Source organism: Athene noctua, chromosome 14, assembly GCF_965140245.1.
Source record: "Athene noctua chromosome 14, bAthNoc1.hap1.1, whole genome shotgun sequence".
NCBI classification, from domain to species: domain Eukaryota; kingdom Metazoa; phylum Chordata; class Aves; order Strigiformes; family Strigidae; genus Athene; species Athene noctua.
Window position 1 is genome coordinate 18063909 of NC_134050.1, and position 21384 is coordinate 18085292.

General features: G+C 49.3%; 1 protein-coding gene across 1 annotated transcript in view; it reads left to right on the top strand.

Moving 5' to 3' along the window:
* The first annotated feature begins 13936 nt into the window (after positions 1-13936).
* MOB2 (MOB kinase activator 2) overlaps positions 13937-21384 on the top strand; it is a 114753-nt gene continuing 107305 nt past the window's right edge. Inside the window, exon 1 of the mRNA XM_074918223.1 lies at positions 13937-14153. Coding sequence (XP_074774324.1) covers positions 14137-14153 — 17 coding nt within the window. The 5' untranslated portion in view covers positions 13937-14136. The remainder of the gene's footprint in view (positions 14154-21384) is intronic.

Sequence of the window (21384 nt, forward strand, 5' to 3'; positions counted from 1 at the left end):
ACCCCTTAACCTGCCTCCTCTCCCTCGGCAGCATCTCCTGATGGGCTATGAATAGCCCTGCCGCCGGCTCCAGGCTGGTGCTGTTTGCTGAGTGACTCAGAGCTGGCCGGGCAGGCACTTACTCAAAGGGCCCCATTACTCATCTGTCTGCATTGCCCCAAGGATGGGGTTTGTGTCTCTTGCTCACCTCTCCTTTAAAGATGCTTTATTTATTTCTTTTTAATAAAGCTGCCATCCACAAAGAGAGGTAATTATTCTGTTGTGAATTTACCACTAAATATGTGTGCCCCGACCCAAAATGCTGCAACCCCCATCGATCACGCTGGCAGCCACTCGGTGTTGCTCCTGCTTGCTGTCTTGCCAGGAGGAAGCTGTGTGGGCAGGAGCAGGGCAAGACAAAATGCCTTCCAAAATCACATTTCATGGCACTAGCGTTAGCATGCAAACAAAAATCGTCTCCTCCAGAAACCATCCGTGTTGAATGCCAGCATGGATCTGGCTGTGCCCAAATCCAACTGGCCCCTCAGATGCCTATGGCATGACCCAGCTGCTCTCATCTTGCCCACAGCCCACACTAATTGCAACCCTCCTTCTTCTCCACAGAGTGTCTCATTGCCCAGTGGGTGCTGCGGTGTCTGCAGAACACCTTGGCGAATTAAAACAGGCCTCCATGTTAAAAAGAGGCTCCATTTCCAAACAACAAAAAGGCAGCATCTTCCCCATCTGGTTTGCTCCCCCAAGGCACTCTCTGAGTCACAGCCAGTCGCGCTGGGAATGGAGCTGCATCCTGACCAGCACGCATCTGTGTCTGCAAGGCGCTGCCGTGCCAGCCCTGTCACTGCTGGGGGAGGACACGGCTCCTCCGCCTGCCCCACTGCCGGTTGCTCGGGATGTGGCTATTGCGGTGCTGGCAGCAGAGTTGGAGGAGGTGCAGGGAAATAGCATTTTATTCTTCTGTTGCTGCTTCAGCCCCGTAGTCTCTCTCGTTTGCTGATCTTCATGCTCTTCTTCCAGTTCTTTCAAGCCTGCCACTTCACGGTGCTTCTCTTTAACCCTCCCGTCATCAGGGGCCCATTATTCCCACCCAAGATGCTTCACAAAACCTTGGCAGCACCAAGAGATCTACCTGAGAGAGGACACAGCCCCTGTGCAGGGGCACACCTAGGGTACCCTAAGCCAGGTCAGGTTTGTGTCTCGCAGAGATGTGCATGGGGTGCAAATAGATCCATCCTGCATGGAAGCAAGCAGCTGGTCTGGATTTGGGCTGTGGGTTGGGTGTTCCTCCTCACCACCCTACCCTAGATCTCTACATAACAGATGCTATGGGCCTGATCCTGCACCACTCACATGGGGGGAGCCTTTCCCTCCATCCAGGATGAGCAGGCCCCAGTGCCTCTCCACAAAGTTCTGCACAGGAATGCTGGGGGCTCACGCCTCAGAGGAGATGGTGTCCCCAGCTCTGCAACACTGAGCTCAGCCAAGGCCGATGGCAGCCAGGGATGGAGAATGGAAGGAAGCAGGAGCCTGGACATCCACCAGATGGAGGGCTGGAAAAGAAGCCCCTGCATGCCCTGGTAAACACATATTTGTGTGCTCCCTCCATCCCAGAGACCTCCCCTCAATGTCAACCCATGGGGCCATCTGGCTGGGCATGATGCTGTAGGAGAGCAGGAGCAGGCTCGCTCCCATCTCAAAGCCCCGAGTACTGCCCCACAGCATCCCTCACACTGCCGAGGGCTGCCAAGCGGCTGGTGGCAACCCCGAGGAGCGAGGGCACAGCAAAGCCAGGCCGTGACAGAGGAGGCAACAGGGCATCAGTGGCCCAAACCAGAGCTTTGTGGGACACCTTTCCCTGTCACCTGCCTCAGAGCCGGGCTCTGAGCAGGGCTGGAGGGAAGTCCTTGAGCTGTGTCTTGAGCAAAACCGTGCCCTGGCCCTGCAGAGCCCGGCAGCCCTGGCAGCACCCAGCCTGCAGTGAGGCGTGTGAGCAACCTCTAGTGGCAGCTCCTGACGGCTCGGGAGCCTTTAAACCGCCAAAATCTTGTCTATGAAACACCAGGCATTGGGAAAGGAAAGTTTATCCTCATTTCATGTCCTTCAGGAGCGCTCGGGATGATACTCGGTGCTGGACAAGCCCCATTTTCAAGCGTGCTGAAGCGCTGCTGCAGGTATTTGCTACGAGAAAGACAAAGAGAAGGAGGAGGAGGAGGAGGAGGAGGAGGTAGTGATGGAGCTGCTCACTTGCCTTGTTGGACAGGTGCAGGATAGAAGTCTGGAGGGCGCAGCTGCCTGCAAGGCAATAGCCCACGGTGGGACAGGAGCCCCCAGCCTGGCTCTGGCCCCAGCAGGCTGTGTGACAGGAGGAAGGGCAGATGCCCGCCACTGTGCTTCAGCTTTGAAATTTTTCGCACCCTACAGGTGCAAATTACTGCGTAAAAGCAAGGCCATGCTGGTTCAACGTCTCTGCAAGCAACCGGCCCTCCTGCAGCCTGGCTGGGAGGGACACATCAGCTCTGGTGTCCATGGGGTCCAGCTCCCATCTCATCATCAACACACTGGCCACGCATGGTACCAGGGAAGGGGAGGGTTCCATGTGCTTGTAAAAACCACATCTGTCCTGCTTTATTCACCTGAACCACGTGGTTCAAGTCTTTTGTATTTCTAAAGCCACAGAGGACCAGATTTGAGCTGGGGCATTGGCAAACTGAAAGCACCAAGATTTGGGCTGCGGACAGGTGGCTGTACAAGATGCTACAGTCCTTCCCACTCCTAGGAGACCCTGCTCTGCACCCCAAAAACTCCTGTACTGACATCCCAGCCTGTCCTCTTCATCAGCAAGAGAGGCCAGTGACAGGTCATCGCTGCTTACCAGACTGTGTGGCCCCTCTGTGACCCACGTGTGCAGTCCCCAACACCAGGAGCTGCGAGAAGCTTGGCAGCAATCCTTTCTCGCTCAGCCCGTCATTTCGGGGTGTGCAGGAATGCTGTTTCCTTCAGCCTGCCTTCAAGGCTTGGCTTTGGCTTTCTCCCGGCATCCCCTGGGCACAGTGCCGTGACGAAGCGTCTGCATTCGGGCCGTGGGAGTCTCCGCACAGTCGCTGCGCAGCAGACTTGGTGGTGCCCCAAGCAAGGGCCAGACTGCCTCGTCTCCAGCCAGGGAGCATTAACCTTCCCCCACCAGAGACATTCCTCAGACCTTGCTGATGCCAAGCAAAAGTACATCAGAAAGTCAAAGCACTGCCGGGGCTGCCTCTCCCTGCCCCGCTTTCCCCATTAATTGCAGCACAGGGTATCCATTAGGGACAACAGCCAGGACGTGCAGGAGATGCTCCCCACAAGCACCTGGCACGCCTGCCTCTCACTCACTACAAACCTCTGGGACAGACTGACAGATGACCAGGATATTTTGGTCACGCAGCCCCTGAGAAAATGCCCAGGTACCCAGGGCTTTGTGCCACTTACCCCTGCTGCAGGGTGAGCCCAGAGAGCTGTGAGTTCAGCCCTGGGTGATGCACTTAGAGGGGGGCGCAGAGGGAACAGACAAGTCAGAGATGGAAAAAGAGCAATTGCATCAGGGTGAAGGCACTGCCTGGTTAAGCAGTGCCCATGGGGGCTGTAGCTCTGCCTGTAAAGTCACTGGGATGCATTCAGATTACTCTGAACTTTCTGCCCTCCCCTCTCTCCCCTTGGCCCCATAATTAGTCCTCTGAGTGACGCAGGGTTCCTGAAGTGCTTTCAGCTCTGATGAGTTTGCTTAGTTGTGGGAACCTGAGGAAAAACGGAAAATTCAGTATTCCTCTGCAAATCCCATTTGCCACGCTCCCCCAGCTCCCCATGCTGCAGCACTGGGCGCAAGGCTGGCTCAGAGGAGGCAAACCCTGCCAGGCAAAGCAGGAGCAGGCAGTAAACAGGAATAGCTGAGGCTTAGGTGCCTCCTGCACCAGGCCCTGGGCATGGACTTCTGATGGTAATTGGCTTCATGCCACGAGCGTGCCCCTTGCACCCCTCCAAAGCCAGGCGATCAGATGTGCGGCAGAGCAGCAGAGGAAGTATGGAGATCTCTTAAGAAGATGAATAACCTCCCTGGGCAGAGGAATCATCCTTCTTTGGGGTATTTTTATAGTAGAGTGGATTAAAGGGGACAGAGCAGCAAGATAACACAGATCACTGCAGGCAGTCATCTAGCTCAGATAACCTCTGTGGTTTCGCCAGCTCTACTGTGTGTTTGACATCACCCAGCCAAAGACCAAGCCTCAATACCCCTCCTCACCACAAAACCAGTCCATGCACAGAGAAGTAAGAAAAAAGATCCTCCTGCTGCCTCCTGTACCAGGCAGTGCTGGTGACAGAGCCGCAGAGACGGTATCAAGCCTTTATCTGACACGGACGAGCTGCCCTTGGCTCTGGCACCCACCAAGCTATTAGCAATGAGCTCACCCCTCTATTATCACTGATCCAGTGAGTCTGGAGGCTCTCGGAAGCACAGCTATCGATCCACGCCTCTTACACGTCCCCCTCGGGCCTTCGGTTTCAGGAAACCTCTTTGCCTCTCCTCTCCTTGTCTCTTCTCTGCAGCCTCCAGGAATGCTTTTCTGAGGGACCTTGGAGCTGGGAGTTAAGCGAAAAGCAACCAGGACTGTGGTGAGAAGGACAGGGATTTAGTCTGGCCAGCACTGCCTGTTTGCTTTGGCTGACTGTGTGCTTTATTCACCCTCTTTGTCTTCCTCAGTGGAGGATGGGGACAATATTTTCCCCCAGGTTAGTGTTGCAGATTAAGGGAGGGAAAGCCTGGTGCCTTGCATGGGGACCCTCCCAACATGGTCTCTGCTGATCCATGACATGGACTTTCTGAAGGGGCTGTGCCCATGGCAGTGTCCTCTCCTCCCTCTCCCATGCTTTCAGAGCTGTCAGCATGACTTGTGCCAACTGGTAAACAGGCGACTGCATCTCTGTGCAAACTCACCCCGGCAGCACAAGCAGACAAGCCTGTTAGTCTGCTGGGGAGCACTCAGTTATAGTAATGATCAGCAGCAGCATCCCGCTACCCCTGAAGGACAATCCTGCACCCCTCAGGCTGCTTCTCCCATCCATTCAGGTCCACCTTGCCCAAGAAAGCAGGTGGCAGGGTGAGGAAACACAATGGGCAGCTGGAGCATCAAAAAAGACTAGTGGAGCTACAGCCAGAAACCACATCATCTGCTCTGGGCTCCTTTCCTAGGTATGAAGCTAACAACTTGCTGCCCAGACACTTATAAAATGGGTTCACTCACTCCCCCCCACAATCCCAAGAAGACTTTGAGGTGCCTGGGTGCACTTCATAAATGACTAATGAGCCATCGCAAACATTACTGCTAGTGCAGGCTGCCAGGAGCAGACCAAGACCAAACCCTCCCTTGCATTTATCGGCTCCACCCAGGAAGCTGATCTGTCTTTGACAACGGCCAGATTAAGAAGCAGGCAGACAGAAAACCACCCGGTGCCCTGACCAGGCGAGCTGAGGCACACGGGAAGGAGTGGCCATTGGCAGAGGGAGGAAAACTCATGTATTGCTACAGCCACCAACATAGAGCTCCTCCAGAGAGGGGGATTTGGTGGTGGCTGTGTTTTTCCCTGGAGACAGGTTGGGGCTAGCAGGGAGAAGTTTCTAATTTTTGGGTGGGTTTGTGGACAACAGAGCCTTGGATTGCTCTGAAGAAACCTCCACACTCAGACAGAGTCCCGGTGCGACCAGCACAGGGGGTTTCATCTCTTTCTTTAAAAACTGCTCATGAGGCCCCAGTTTGCAGCCAAGGCCTGATCCATAAAAGGACCAGCGGGTGCATTTCCATAAACTCCAAGGAGTTTCAGCCGGTTTCATGTACATGAATGATGGTCCTATGGTAATAAATGGTGGCATTTGTTTTAAGTAATGACTCAGTCCTGGCACCATTGGATCCCCACAAATTGGAGAAATTGCCCTCAGTAAAGCTTTCCTACCCCTCACCCTACACTCCCAGATTTCATGTAGTAGCACGTTACCGTGAGCAGGGGCCAGAATTTAGCTGACTCCTTGCATTTACTGTCCTTGCGGTTGTTGGAGTCAGAGGAGAGAGGACAGGTCGCCTCCCGTTGCTAACACTGCAAAGTAGACATGGAATAAACCTGACCTTCATTTAAAGCATTTGCTGGAGAAATCAACACTTCTTATACATAGAAAAATCAATGAAATGCCACTTATCAAACAAATCCCCATTGGTCTGAACCACTTGCATCAACGGAGCCTCACGCGGCCACCCATGCACCCCAAATCCTCTCCAGCAGCCTCAGTGACAGCTCTGCTTTTCCTTCTCCAGGCTGCCTTGGCAGGGTTTTTTTGTTTCTACCAGCACACTAATTCTGGCACTTGTGCACTCTGCTCTGAGCTGGTTTTGGGGAGCCTCAGCAGCACACTACATTTTTGCTGGTTGTGCCCTGCAAGTTGTCTGTCACCTACCCCAGCGCCCCCCCCCCCCCCCCCCCCCAATACCTACTCCAACAGGGTTGTTGCTTCTCCTGTGTCAGTGCTGGAGGAGCCAAGTGAGAAACACTCCTGAATCCCTCCCAAAGCCTCCTTGTCTCTCCAGAAAGACCACGAACCCACCTGTGCCTAGCTAGAAACCGTGCTACCGGTTGGCAATAGCTTTCACAGGAGCATTCCCCTCGCAGCTCCACGTCCAGGAGCAGCTTTTGCTGCCGCCTTCTCCTATTGCCATCAGATGGTGCCATTGAGTCTTCCTAGGAGGGGAAGCCCCGAGGACAGCAGGCTGGCACCAGGGACGACGCGGGCGTCCTGCTCCATCTCCCAGGCAGGGAACAGAGCTTTACTGCCCAATTCCAAATATGGCAAAATAAAGAGATGATTTTTTTTTTTCTAGCATAGGTGTTGGCAAAATAAAGCAAATGTGGTGTTTCTGCTGTTCCCAAATACATTAACAAGCATCTGTGTCACGGCTTTTTCCATTTTTTTGCACATCTGGCAAGACTGGCTATCTTCTTGCAGCTGGACTCCGGCGATATCAATGCAGGAGCAGTATAGGAGCACTTCAGCTTCAATTTCCACCCCAGAAAAGGTGTGTTCACTGATGGAAAGATTTAGGGAAGATGAACTTCTCATGCAGCAGGGCCAGAAATGAAAGAGAGCAAGAGCGTTAGCAAAAGCTCCCGTTCTCTCCACAACAGCAATGTGGGACACAGAACTTGCCCCCCTCAGACAGTCCTAGACAGCAGGCAGCAGGCTGCCGGTGCTTGGGGGTGACTGTCTCCCTTCCACCTCTCCCTGCATCTTCTCTCCCTTTTTTTGAGTACAGAGTGCACGGTAAGGAGAAGAGGCTTGTGCATCAAGGCACGCCGCTTGCGATGTGCTCATCACATCTGACATCTCCCCTCCAGATGTGGGGCCAGGACTTCCAGGGCTTTGGTATTAATAATTCTCTTTGTGTTTTTTTGCAATGACCAGGGCCTGGCACAGCCAGCCCTGCTGTCCTGCTGAGGCCTCTACCTGGCATTCCAAGTACGCATGAATAATAACTGATAAGTGTTTTTACTGCGTTGTTTTTTGGTTTTAATTGTGCAACATGAAAGAGGAGAAAAATGCTAACAACGTGGGGAAGGAGAGAAGAAATAATTACAATTGCATTTAGTCAGTGATAAGAATGGCTGCTGAGCTGGGCTGGGTGGTTTCCAAGCTTCAATTTCATAGCATAGTATTTCCTGCACCCTTAAAATAACTTCTCCCTGCCCCCAGGGTGTCACAGGGGCAGGAGAGCAATGTGTGCCCCTTGCCTGTGCAGCCCCATGCTGCTCAGCGCTCAGTTATCAGCCGGGGGCTGTACTGAGAGCAGTCTCATCATACGTGTCATGCCAAGGCGCCGAGTCCCAGCGCGGAGGCCTGGAGCAGAAAGGAGGAGATGCTTTGCAGACCCAGACCTGTGGTCTCCCTGGGAAGGCAGCAGGGAGGGGAATGCTGGCTGTCTGAGCTCTCTTTGGTGCCCGGTGAAGGGCGGCTTCCCCGAACCACTCGGCAGAGATGGGACCTCTTTATTGTCAGGGCTGATTGCTCATGTGAGATGTATTTACAGAAGCGACTGTTTGTGCAGAGCGCAGCAGACAAACAGACTCCTGTTCTGCCAGGCACTCTTTGTAATCGGTGGGGGCTGGGAACACTTTAATGCAGCCATCGGAGGCCTCATTTGTACCGCAGCCCCCAGCACGGCGCCTGCGGGGTGCTGAGCCCCGGTCCTGCTCCCCAACCCCAGCAGGAGTGGAGGCGCAGAGCGGCACCGCTCGCTCTCACCCACGTTCCGTGAGGCGGCCGAGGGCACGCGGCTCGCTCCGAGCTGGGCGCGCAGCACCCGCACAGCAAACCCTTGGGTGTGATCCTGGCACTTGAGTCCCACCGTCATCCCACGGCTGTCATGAGATGCGCCCCAAGCAGGTGCAGACGGGCTGCCCATCTCCTTGCTCTGCCGGAGACATGACGCAGGCTCTGAGGTCACTTCAGGGGTTACATGGTGAACTGCTTTACATGCAGTTGTACCAGAGAGACATGCCAGAAAGTTGGTCTTTGACTTTACAAATAACACCAAGGACTGGTTAAAAGCATCCAGGACTCTGAAAAACAGACTTACAGGCTCTTTGCTGCCTGCTGGGTTTTTTTCAGGTGGAGGCCTAGGGGGAGTTTTGCCATCTGGGAGAGAGATGCAGCACTAGGAAAATAACGCAATTTCCGGCACTGTCTCCATCTTCCTGCAAAACCAGCAGGGATGGGCAAGCCCCAGCTTCCAGTTAACGTGCAACACCTTTTGCTTGCAGGTAGCCTATAACACAACCACACCAAGTTGACATCCCTCTCCAAATTTAAAAAATACATGTCCTGTTTCTCACCCTGTGCCCTTTTCTCCACCCTGAGACAGGCACTAGGTTAAGATATGCTTGGGGAAGAGCTTATCAGTAAGGAAAAGCAGCACCAACTGCAACAGAGCTGGTGCGTGTCTACTTCCCAAGGGGCCGTTCAAATTGGCTGGTGCTGGTCAGGCAAAAGGAGAGCTTTGGTTTGGTTACAGCCTGTCCACAATGACATGGTATCACCAGTGCTGGGACAAAAGGAAACCCACCCTCGTCCAGCTTACAGAGCTCTCTGACACATGCAGGTCAGCCCAGGCATACTGACCCCATGGGTGGCCATCAGTGTTTCCTAAGATTCCCAGCTGAAACTATAACTCTCTCTCTCTCTTCAATTCACTTCGGCGTAATTTTTTTTTTCTCCGCTTGGAAGAACAGAGAAATTCACCTAATTGTGAGCACGCCTAAGCAATGCAGGTTTCTGAGCGTTCACACATTGTCTGTCACAAGACTTCTGATGCAGAGTGAAGTGTTTCTTTCATTTTCCAGATGTGGAAGCTGAAGCATGAGGCGGGCATTGCTCAGTAATACCTAATTAGTGGGGGAAAAAATAAAACCTAGTCACCACCGGTCTCATGCTTCAACATCCACTCATAAGTTGTTGTTTAAAAGAGAAAATGCCGAATACTGCTATTCTTCTGTGACTGGGAGAGTGACTGAACTTTGTTCAGCATCCCTGGAAATGCAGACCCCCAAGGACAGATTTTTCAGTCCTCTTCCCTGAAGCTTCAGCCCTCTCTCAGACATCTGAATACAAGCCATATTTCTCAGCTAGTTCAGGACCCAAAATACCTTTTTTTTTTTTCCAATCTGGTCCTTGGCAGGATTGATTGTCTTGTTGCAAGACTATTATCTAAAACATCTTACTATTATGGGTAGCAATCAATATTTATAACCACTCACAGTGTTTATTTATAAAAAAAAATAATCAAATGTTCCAACCAAGAAAGGATGCTGTTATTAATATCCAGCATGATTAATAATCACATTCGGAGTCACAGGCAGGCCCACGCTGTCAGACTCATGCACTTTGCTTTTTCTAATGGCTCTGCAGGAATTTGAACTGTAATATGTTTCATGCACAGGGACAAAGACGTTTTGTCTCAGGGAAGGAGTATGTGGATGTTTTTGACTTAAAGAGCCAGTGCCGCATTCAGAGCTTCACAAACACACCATTTTGATCCCAGGCCCATCAGTCTGCCATGTCTTATCAGTGAGTGTGTATCTCCTCCTGTTGCTGAAGGCCCAGAGCAGCAGATCTGCAGCTTGTTGAGAAACGTTATATCCCTTCTGTGTCAGGGCAGCCATCACCTGCTCTGCTTCCCTACCACCCCCTGAAAATACCTGAGCCAGGCAAACGGGTTCACACCTCTCTGCCTGCTGAGACTTCTCAGCTGCCCGGGGTAAGATGAGCTCCATGGGAATGATCTTGCCTCAAAACAAGAGAAGGAAAACCCTTACAGCCTTGAGCATTGCTCATTTTCCACCTTCACCTGTTCCTTCAGCACTACCACAGCCACTTAGGGAGAGAAGAGGGAACATGAAAAGCTGTTGTCACGGTATGAGATACGAGGCCTCTCGGCCCCACACCAAATATTAGGGTGGTGCGGGAGGGACAGGTGTTTCTGATGCAATAAGCCAGTAAGGGAGCAAAGTTCACTCCCACTCCCTAGTGCTCAGCCGTGCAAGGCGATGTTTGCCCACCTGTGCGTTGCACTTTTCCTGCTGCAGGAGGTAACGGCAATAAAATCAGAGGCAGTAAAGGGACAGAGCTGCAGAGATATTGGTGCCTTAATTACTTCCTCATAGCCACTTGTCCTCTGCAGCACCGCTTTATTACCAGACAGGCAAAGCAAGCCGACTGAAAAACCAATACAAAAATGAGTTGTATACAACAGACGTTGTCTGCGCTGCTATCAAACATCCTGTTTTGCACAAATCTGGTCATGAGAGCCGTGGGAGGGAAAAATAAGGAAGGAAACCTTCAGGCTTGCTATTCTAAGGCAGTTCCCAGCTAGTGCTGAGCCAGTCTCAGGACTGCAGCGTCTCTCTGTTGAGCCGTTACGGGACCTAGCAGAGCCCTCTGCTAGACTAGGACAGCCCTTGGGTCCATGCTGTTTTGCACCTTGACTTCTATACTGAGCTCTGCAGAGCCTTACATGACTGCCAGATCCTCATGTGATCTGCCCCAACTCCTGTGGTCTGGTCTGCATGGGCTGCCCCCCAGCCTCCCATCATTCCCCAAAAAGCTCTGGTGCTGTTGAGGAACACCTGGGAACAAAGCTACCCTGTGCCTGCAAGCTAGGAGGAGCAGGGCATGCACTTTGTCGGGGTCCTCTTGTGCCAGCCAGGCCAGGGGATACTGGGTGGCAGGACAAGGAGAGGAGTGAGAGAACCCAGTATTTCTTGCCATGCGCCACAGATCCTGCAAGTCCACAGGGTGCACCACAGACTTTCTGCCCAGACTGTCTGGCAATAATCTTGCATTTTAAATCCTGTTAGACACAGGTAAGCTGTGGGACAGTAATCCAGGGAAGAGTCGGTGCAAAACCTCCCCAATGTCAAGCATTACAAACCTCTCCGATCCTCTGCGCTTTCCACCACATCTGTATGCCAAGAACCATCTCTTGTTAAGCACCTTAAATTCATGTCCTTCAGGGTGGTGAAAGCCTGTTGTCCCGAACAAGAAGCACCCTTACTTTATGCATGTGCATAGGGCTTAGCACAAAAGCACACCAGGACAGCTAGGCTTGCTATTGTCAAACAAATAACCACTTTGATGCATTTTGTAGAAGGTTTAGAAATAGAACTGGGAGTTGCAGGACAACCACTGGAGATTGGTCTTGGATTGGCACGTCCTTTGCTTTTCAGAGCTGCTCACAGGGACCTGACTGAATGGGGATGAATGTGAAAATGCTCAGTCTGCCAGAGGGACTTCTGAGGTTTCCAGTGGCTGAGGGAAGAAGGAAAAAAGCCTAAGTGTAATGTCAATTTGACAACAGAAAAAAATTATAAAATAATCACCTTAGGTAAGATATAGATAAATGTCTTGTGCCGTTGGAAGGTACGATAGAAAAGATTAATTAAATCCATGTTTGTTGTCTGAGTTTCTTTTGCACCAGCAATTCTCCTTGTGCCAGTTGCCATATATTTTCCTTGATACAATCAGGAGGAAAACAGCTAATCTGACATGACAAACTCATTGTATCAGAAGTCAACTCTGCTTTAAAACGTGTGTCATATGACTAAACACCCTACTCCTGGTACAATGCATCCCACAGTAAAATTGGATGAAGCTCATCCTCAAATGCCCTGCCAAAAATACTCCTAACAAAGGGCAACAAGAAAACATAATTCAAATGAGGGACATCTGTTCTCAAATGTTTGCAGATAATGACTGGATCAAGTGTCTGCATAAAGGATAATTATTTTCTGCAGATGGTTTGATCTGGTATTTTAGACATTGTAAAAAATCCTCATCCCAGCCAGTCAGTAAAGTATGCGGGGGTTTTCTGCAAGAGACCTTTTTGCTGTCCTCTGCTACATATTCTAAATGCAAAGATAACAATTAAAAGATAAAATGTAGGTGTTAAATAAAAATTCTCCATTTGATCACAGACAACATACATTTTCAGCTTCTGGTCTTCCACTTCTTCTATCACACTGCTGGATACCCAAATAATTCTCAGGGTGAAGTTTTGTTACAGGAGAATGGCAAAATAAAGCAGTAACGTGTTGTGCAAAGGGATCCCCAGCAGATTTCAGAGGGGAGCTCAGTTCCAGAAACGGCAGCACAATATAGTTTTTAATATAAAATAATTCTACCACCTTTCCTCAAGACAGAGGGATACAAAACAACCACAAGCAAGACACGTTGTTATTAAATCACCCCTGTGACACCCCCCTTGCAACACATGACTGACCCCGGGATAACGCTTCTCTGTTGGTACTGTTGTCAGAGTCCATGTGACGGCTGGAGAGGAGCTCACCCCCCCTGACGGAGCGGGACCACGGCTCGGGGGTGCCTGTGGGATGTGGGTCCATGGGGACCCCCACAGCCACAGCAGCACAGGGCTGGGAGCGCCCTTGGTGCCCTCGGCACAGCGGGGTGGAGGAAGCAGGGAGGAGGAGGAGGATGGCTCAGACAGCCTCTGAAAGACAGTCCTTGGCTCACGAAGCTGGTGACCACAGGGAGCCCAGTGAAGTAACTAACCGTCGCTCTCCCGTTAACACAAATAGCTTTTAATTAATACACACGCTCAAAGCATGTGATCACCCCCAGCAGATCTGCCTCTGTAAACGTCTCCCCCACCTAAGCAGGTGCTGCTGATGGGGGGGAATGGGTGAGGAGAACATTCCCTCTGACAGCCTGCGGAAACGCTGCGTGGAAATCTTGCGTGGAAAGGATTTCTCCTCTTTAAAACAGTTTGGATCATTTATACCCCAAAGAGGTGCGGTGTCGGGCTGTCCGTGGGCGCGTACCGTCCCTGGGGTTGTGGAGCTAGTAGTTAGTTGGTTTGTTACTTTTGCAATCAGAGGAACTGGGAAAGGAAGGATTTTGAATCAAAGGGGAAATTCTGGAGCACAAGGTGCAGCCAGCAGCGGCGAAGCGGAGGCAGGTGAGGGAGGCAGCCAGTCCGTGTCCCAGTGCCCGAGGCTCGGGGACTCTCTCAGGGCGCGGGGTGAGCGGAACGGCCGTCTTTGTGCAGGACCGGCTGGGATCGACGCGCGGCTCCTGCGGGAGCCCCAGCCGTTCATCACGCTCCCGAATTAACGCGGTTTGACTTGCGCGCAGGGTGGCGTAACCACCCCGGCACGACCTCAGCGAGCCCGCGGCACGGGCAGGGCCGAAGTGCTGAGGCCCGGGCGCGGGGGGTGACCCCCGGGGCCTCGCGCGCCCGCCGGCCGCGCCCGAACTGCATCTCCCGGCGTGCCCCGCGCGGCGGCGGGAGGCGGGGCCGCTTCCGGGTTGGCGGCCGGCGGCCGCCCGCGCCGTGTGTTTACTTCCGGCCGCCAGTGCGCGAGTGTCAGCCCGAGGAGGGGACCCGGCGGCCGCCCCGCCCGCCCCGCCCCGCCGGAGCCGGGCCGCGGGGGAGGGAGCGAGGGAAGCGGGGAGGAGCCCGGCCCCCGCGCCCGCAGCGGCGGCGGCCCCCATGAGCGGGCGGTGAGCGGGGAGTCGGCGGCCGCGGGAGCTGCCCGGCGCGGCGGGACCCAGCCATGGACTGGCTCATGGGGTGAGTGGGGCCCCCCCCTTCCCCCGCGGGGCCGGTTCCCCCCGCTTCGGCAGCCCGGCGCGGCGGGGGGAGCCGTTGGGGGTGCGAGGGGCGCCCGCTGGGTGGGGAGGGAGGGAGAGAGGTGGGGGGGTGCGCCCCGCGGGCGGCGCAAATGGCGAATCGGTCGTTGGCGGCGGAGGTGACAAGCGGTGTGTGCGCGTCCGGTGGCGGCGGGGGGGGGAGCGGCGGCTGGACCGCACGGAGCTGAGCTCTCAGGGTGCCTGAGGAGGTGCACAGGGGCCCTTGCTTCGTCCCGAGCGGTCGCTCGCTGGAAAAGTAACTTTCCGTCCCTTTTTTGGGGGGTGTGGGAAGGGCAGGCGTTGCGGGTCTCCGTGCTTCCCACCAGCGCGGCGTGGGGCTCATCCCTCTGCAACACAACATCACTTTAAACCGAACGGCTTGCCAAGGTTTAAATGGCTTTCCGTGGGCAGGAAGGAGAGACCTCGGCGGAGATTAAAGCCAAATCAGAGCCACGCCAGGGGGCCTGGATAGCCTGGGATTAATAGCGCTAATTACACGGACACAGACGGTAGAAAGCGCTTTGCTGCTGGTTTTAGATCTGAAAACCTCAGTGCGGGAGAAGGAGATGCAGTCGATGGGAGTGACCTGATACGCTGCCAGTATCCCGAGCAAGATAAACTCGGTTACTTCTTGCATGAATTGTGCTGGCGACCTGCACTCAAGTGAACTATCAATAATTAAGCTTTAAAATCGCAGGAGCAGTAGCTTTATGCTTCAGCAAAACCAGTATTGCGGTGATAACTGACTGCTGTTGGTTTCTTCTTCACAGTAGTTAGGTCCAGTTCCTGAATTTACCATCTAGGCTGGCTCCTTTTCTAATGTGATGTGTTTAGAATACAAAATAAACTGTCGCAGTTGCTAGATGTGGTGTATTAGAAAGATCACTCGTGTGTGTGTGTGCTGCCTTTTGTCTGCAACCGAACTGTTTGCTGGTGAAAGTACGGCACTTGTTACTTATTTGGTTACTTATACAAATTTGATGTGGCCGACTCCTGAGCCAGTTGTCAATACCAGTTATGTTTTGCTCTAAGTTTGATCCCTCAATCTGATGGAACGAATGCTATCTGTGGGGTGTATGCTGGTGGCTGGGTTTTCCTCCAGCAGGCTGAGCAGTGGAAATGCATTATTTGGGACATGTGAAGGGGTCTATGTGCCATGTACTGCAACACTTGTAAGTCAGAGGGCTTCGCTCTATTTATTACACGTTCTTAATGAAAATACAGATGACAAGCTTGTTTTGATTTGTTTCATAACAACCACAAAGCACAGGTGGTCTGTTACACTTGCTCTGTAAAAGTAAAAGCTGAAGTATCAAAACGCCACTGTAATCACAAAAAGAAGTCAAACCCGGGGCTTACAAAAGACATTTGGATGATTCAAAATGCCTCATTTATGCAGTTGTACTTATTTTGTGTGAATTATGTTGTAAAGCGGAAAAGAATCAAGGTTTAGTTTAGCCAAACCCTCAATATGTTAAAATGCTGGTTTTATTATTAAAAATACTTGGGGTTTTTTGAAGTTGCTATGAAAAAATTGGCATTTGTTCTGTACTTTTTTTACCCGGGGTGGGTGGATCTGTCCATGTGTGGAAAAAGACTTGCCTGTTTTCCCCATTGTAGTGGGAATGGATCCTGAGTCATTTGTGCATTACTTGCTTGTTCTCAGCTATTTCCTGGTATTTTTTGCTTGACCAAACCCAGTATTGTCCCACTGATGCTCTTAATGTTTTCTCCTTTAAAACTTTGGGAGTTTGTGTGAATTTGTGGGGGGGTGTGGGTTATGGCCGGAAGGGAGAGCATTGATATTTTGAAGGGGGAAGGGGTAGAAGGCCTGAGTGGGACCCTTTCTTATTCTGTCCAAGTTATGGCTGCTGTTGGCAACTATGCGTCTAAATGGAAAAATCCTTCTTGCTGTTTAGAAAGAAACTGAGGACATTTGTCTGCCAGGGCAGAAGTTTGGGTAATACCATTTGCTCAGCCTTTCTTTCAGTGAAAACTTCAGCTGTTTGGGGGTCTTGTGTGAGAAGGGCAGGGCTGCAGAAAAACCTGCAGTAACAGTAGGAAAACAGGTCACTCCCAGTGATCCATCAGTTTGTGTTGATGTCGATGCCCCCGGAGAGCAAACTGTATTGCTCTGCTTCTTGGTGCTGTCACTCTTTCCAGAATAACTGTCACCACTAATAACAGTACTGTGATCTTTCTTATTGCTAACTGCTTTGGTAACACGCTGGTTTGCATTTACAGCTTTCCATGCTCTTTCCATGCACTTCTTGGATGTCTTTTGCTATTGGTTCTGCTTGCTTCATCTTTTGGTGTGAGAAACACCCGCTGTGCTTTAACTTTGTATTACTGAGAACTTAACCTTCAAGTGCAAGTGTGTTACATTAGGCGGCAGTAACAGTTGCTTGTGTTTAGATCCCTACCCATCAAGCTTGCGTCGCACTTAACCAACAGACGATTTAGTGAGATCTGCTTCATTCCTTGCTGGTCCTCCCCTTACTTGTGGTCTCTTGGAAAGTGGGGGAAAGGTAAGTTCTAATCGTACCACAAAGGGCAGCAGCCCAGTGTCTCTGATCGCCTCAGAGTGCTTAATGTACAAAAAACGGAAGCTGAAGCTTATAAACAATAGTGAATTTATTATGGATTAATGAACAGCTATAGGCTTATGTGGTTGCACAGCAAAACTTCTCAGGGTGCTGCCTTCTGGTCAGTCAAGTGCTTCAAAATCCAGTTAAGTCCTAGGGAAGAAAGGGAAAAATGAAAAAAATTAGCTACTGCTATGTTAGAGTGCTCAGTTTATCACCAAAATAAACCCAGAGTCTTTTCTGTGGTTGCTTAGTATCTTTTACCTTTCTGCTTAATGTAGCCTTAATACTGATATCAGTGAAAGACTATCGCTTCTTCAGTGCATGCTCTCCATTAAAAAAAACCCAAACACTTTGAGCTGCTTTGTTGTACACAGGATATATTTTCGGTGCAATTTTGACTAAAGTTTGGTGTTGCTTAACTGCTTAGCTCACCATCATCTGACAGAGATCTGTATTACCCTCTTTAGAAGAGATTCCAAACTTTTGTCACAGAAATAGCATTGATCTGCTCTTGAAATTCGAAGTAGCATTGTTCCTTCAGTTTTGAAACTTGTTAATTTGTTTTAAAATTCGTAACTAAAAAGGAGTAAAACATATTAATGGTACTAGTAAACCTGACATGGTGTTGGTTAGTTTTAATATTCAGCTGTGATGTCTGATGCTGTAGCATGTTTTTTCATAATAGAGAAGCACTGTGTACTGTAGCCTTTTTTGTGAACAAAAAGGAGAGAAACAGGCTATTTTATCAACAATTACCCGTTAAACAGAAAACATAATTGGGGGCTACATCTGTACTATAAACTTTATAGTTTAGCAGGTTAATAAACTATGCTGATTGAAACTAAGAAAACTGCAACAGTTTAGCACAGTTGTGATGGCAGAACACATCTGTAGATGCATCTTAAACTGGGAGAAAGACTGCATCTGCAGAAATGGGCTGGAGAGTTTTGTACACGCTACTTGAAAAGCCTTCAACATGCAGACCAGCCCTATAAAAAGAGACTCTTGGTGAAGGAAGTGGGCAGGGGGAGAGATACTTCATTTTTTCCTTTGCAAGAAACTTTGTTTCCATAAACGGATGGCATTCCCTCTTGACTCTTACTTAAATGCCTCTGAGCACAAGAAGAATTCTGAATCCTCAAGAAGTGAAATGCTACCTCTAAACTCTTCAATGAAGATTATTTCTGTTGAATGTGTATCAGTAGTTTTTTCTGTATCTGGAGACTGTGCTATTCCAGGATCAGTGTAAGCATCTCTCATACTTGTGAGCTGCAGTGTCCACTCCTTTCACAAGCACTTCTGGTACCAGTAAAATGTTGGTGCCCTCATCCATGTGCCTTGGTTTCGCTGTGGTACTTTTTTTCTGCGGGAAGACTGCAACACCTAGCAGCTTATTAAAAATAAAAATTTAGATGCAAAACTTGTTGTGCAATAAAACTTTTTCTTCTGGACAGCAGTGTGTCTAGCTCTTCCGGGGGGTGTTTATGACAGTAAGAAATAAGTTGTGGGATCATGCTAACTTCACACAAGTGTATTATCTCTCTGCCCTTCTGTGCCTTGTGATGACATGACACATTCACAGCTCCTTCTTCCAGACTTAGAGTATAAGAGGAGTAAAAGAGAAGGGGCTGTGTGCAACAGGGATTCCTCCTGTCTTTAGTTTTTAAGTTGTAGGTCTTGCTATCCATACTGTCAAACAATCCACTGCTCAATTACCTGCTCTTTCATATGTTGCCCTGGTGACTTGGAAAGAAGGGCCTAAAAATGATTGAAGTCTATTATTTTCTCATATCCCACACCTTCAACTTTGAGGACAGTTAAAAAAGCAAGGGCCTAGAAAGATCAGGAAAATACAGATAGCAGGAGAAAGAAGCAAATTCCTAATCAGAATATTTGTGCCTGAAGACAGCGGACAGAGTGGACCCAAAGGTTGGGTCTACTCAGGTGCTCTGTGATCTGCAAGATGCAGCAGGTGGCTACAGCTGTAAACTGAAGAATGGCTAATCCAGTGTAATAGCCTTCACACTTGCAAATTTTATTTTGTAATATCAATTAATCCGTTATAAACACCACATACATACGCTGCCTTGCATAGTCTTCATCTGACCAGGATAGGTAGTTGGAAAGTATGTTGCAGTAAGACAGCACAGTAACTCTGCAAATCTAATCTTTCTGAGTGTATGCTATACTGATTATTTTTAACAAATGCTGCAAGAGAACTTCTCAAGGTCTGCACACTGCTAGATTTGTCTAGTACAGAAGGCCTGTGTGTCATGCATTTATTTAGCTATAACTGTCACGGGCTTAAAATAAAGCGAGCAGTTTTTCTGCTTGTTTTGGATATAGGATTTCGCCACGTTATCCCAACAGTGATTTTGAAGGCTAGAAGAAAAGTAATGCATACTGCTGTTTTGTTGTTTTCCATTCTGCATTTATGGAAGTGTCTTTAAGAGATTTCCTCATAAGGCCTTAAGACATTGTCCAGTTCAAGATACACTATGGTGAAATACGATTAGTATTGTTATGCAGAGAAGTCTTAGCCTTGAGCTAGAACAACTAAGATCTAGATGTGAAAAAGCACGGTAGTGTTCTATTCTGAGTAAAAATCCAATACCCTAATTTTTCAGCTGTTAGACTAAATCTTTATGGCTTTTGAAGGGGATGCATTTTCTTAGAATATCTCAAGCTGGAAGGGACCCATAAGGATCATAAAGTTCATTAATTGTAGGGAGTGCACATTGTAGTGGGAACAGAGAAATCACGCCGCACACTTCGCTGTCAGCTTGGCTGGTGCATGATGCAGTTGAACCATGAAGAGTACTGCTGTCTTTGCCTAGCAGACCTCGATATAAAAGGGCAGCTAATGATTTTTATTCTAGGTGCTGTTTGAAACTTCCTAATTATAGTGAATATTTCTATAAAAAGGAAGAACACTGGAAGTTCTTCAACTGCTGTAACTATAAGGAATGCTTTCCCCTTTCTTCCCTTTAGTCATCTTCAGTGAGGCAAGTCTCCTGCCTTCATAAGGCAGTCTTCCTTCTAGAAACTCTGCTGCAACCTCTCACCTTTCACAGCTTGCATGGTGTATATATTTGTTCTGTTTTTTGACTGACCTCACAACAGGTGTTTCCCTTGCATTACATTCCCTGCAAATTCTTGGCTTCATAGGCCATTTTCCCTACTTTGAGTGAGCTGAAAATAACTCAGAACCAGTAAAGCAGACATGTCCAGTCCTATTGGGCAGGAAATATTCATGTGTTCCTTATTTACTTATATTTATAGGTGTCACGTTACCAGTGGGGTCCCAGATTGTTCTCCCCAGATAAATCTAGGTCCGTCTGTGAGCCATGTGCCCTCAGTTCACTGCTTACTTATGAGACTTCGATATTATTTCATACACTTACCAGACATGAGCAGTACCTCTGCTAAACCAGAAATTAGCTGTGAAAACAACTAATATAACATAGTCTGCAGGTAAAAGAATATCTCCATTAAATATTAACTTGTAGTATTCATTAGTATAGTAGTGGAAAGGTCCTGTTAGTTTGAAATGTGAGTTTCCAGGGCTATCACAGTTGTAGAAAAGGAGTCAGGACTGGACGAGAGCCATTTAAACTTTGCAGGCACGTTGTTGCCTTACATGTCTCTGGTTCTGAAAGTGCTTGGTTATATCACAGAGATTGTGACTGTTAAGGCTTTTCTGCCGTAATACAAAACAAATAAAAAATAACTGCAGAGTCTTGCTCCCTGAAGTGTCTTGGTGTAGTTAATTATTGATTTCTTGGAGAAAATGCCAAATAAATCTTGCATTTTGAAACCTGTGTTACTTCAGCAAACCACAGCACTTGCATCAGTTAGGCAGTTACTTTCCTTTGGTCAGTACAGTGCATGTGAATGCTGGTTTGTTCTTAAGAGAGAATTCTTTTTCCAACAAGGATTTTATTGAGGGACAAGAAGAGTAGATCAATCTCAAGGTCCCTAAAGAAAAATGAACTATTACTTTCCTTTGAAAAAGGGCTGAGTGTTCTAAAAGGGTAGCACTACTCCTTCCTTGTGTATCTCTGCATGTTAGCCTCTTCTCCTTTGTGCTGGCATCAGTATTCAGGAAGGGTGATAGGTTAAGATGCTCATCTGACTGAAAATTACTATTTTAAAAATGTTTTTTACCTTTTTTTTTCTCCTCTCCTAAAGTTAAGTTTTCAGCTAAGTGAGCTCCTGCAGCCTGTCTGTGTAGCTACATGGATAATGTTAATAGCACCATGGACCTGGTGAGAACATCAAAGCTTGGAGAACATTCTTTTTGGTGGCAGCAAGGAGTTAATTGAATGTAACCATGTAGTAATGTGATTCTTCGTGGTAAATACTCTGCAAATAATCAGGGATTTTCTGATGCTGCTTGAACTGTTTCGAAGAACTGCAGAATGTCTGAAAATAGGAGATGCTATGACTAGACTGGTATCTTGGAGCAGGTAATGGCCTCAGAGCACTGTCACAGTTGCTGTCCTACTGTGTTACATTCAGTTTATGGCTAAACTATAAATATACTCATAGTGAACTGGATATTTATGAATAACTCAGAATTTA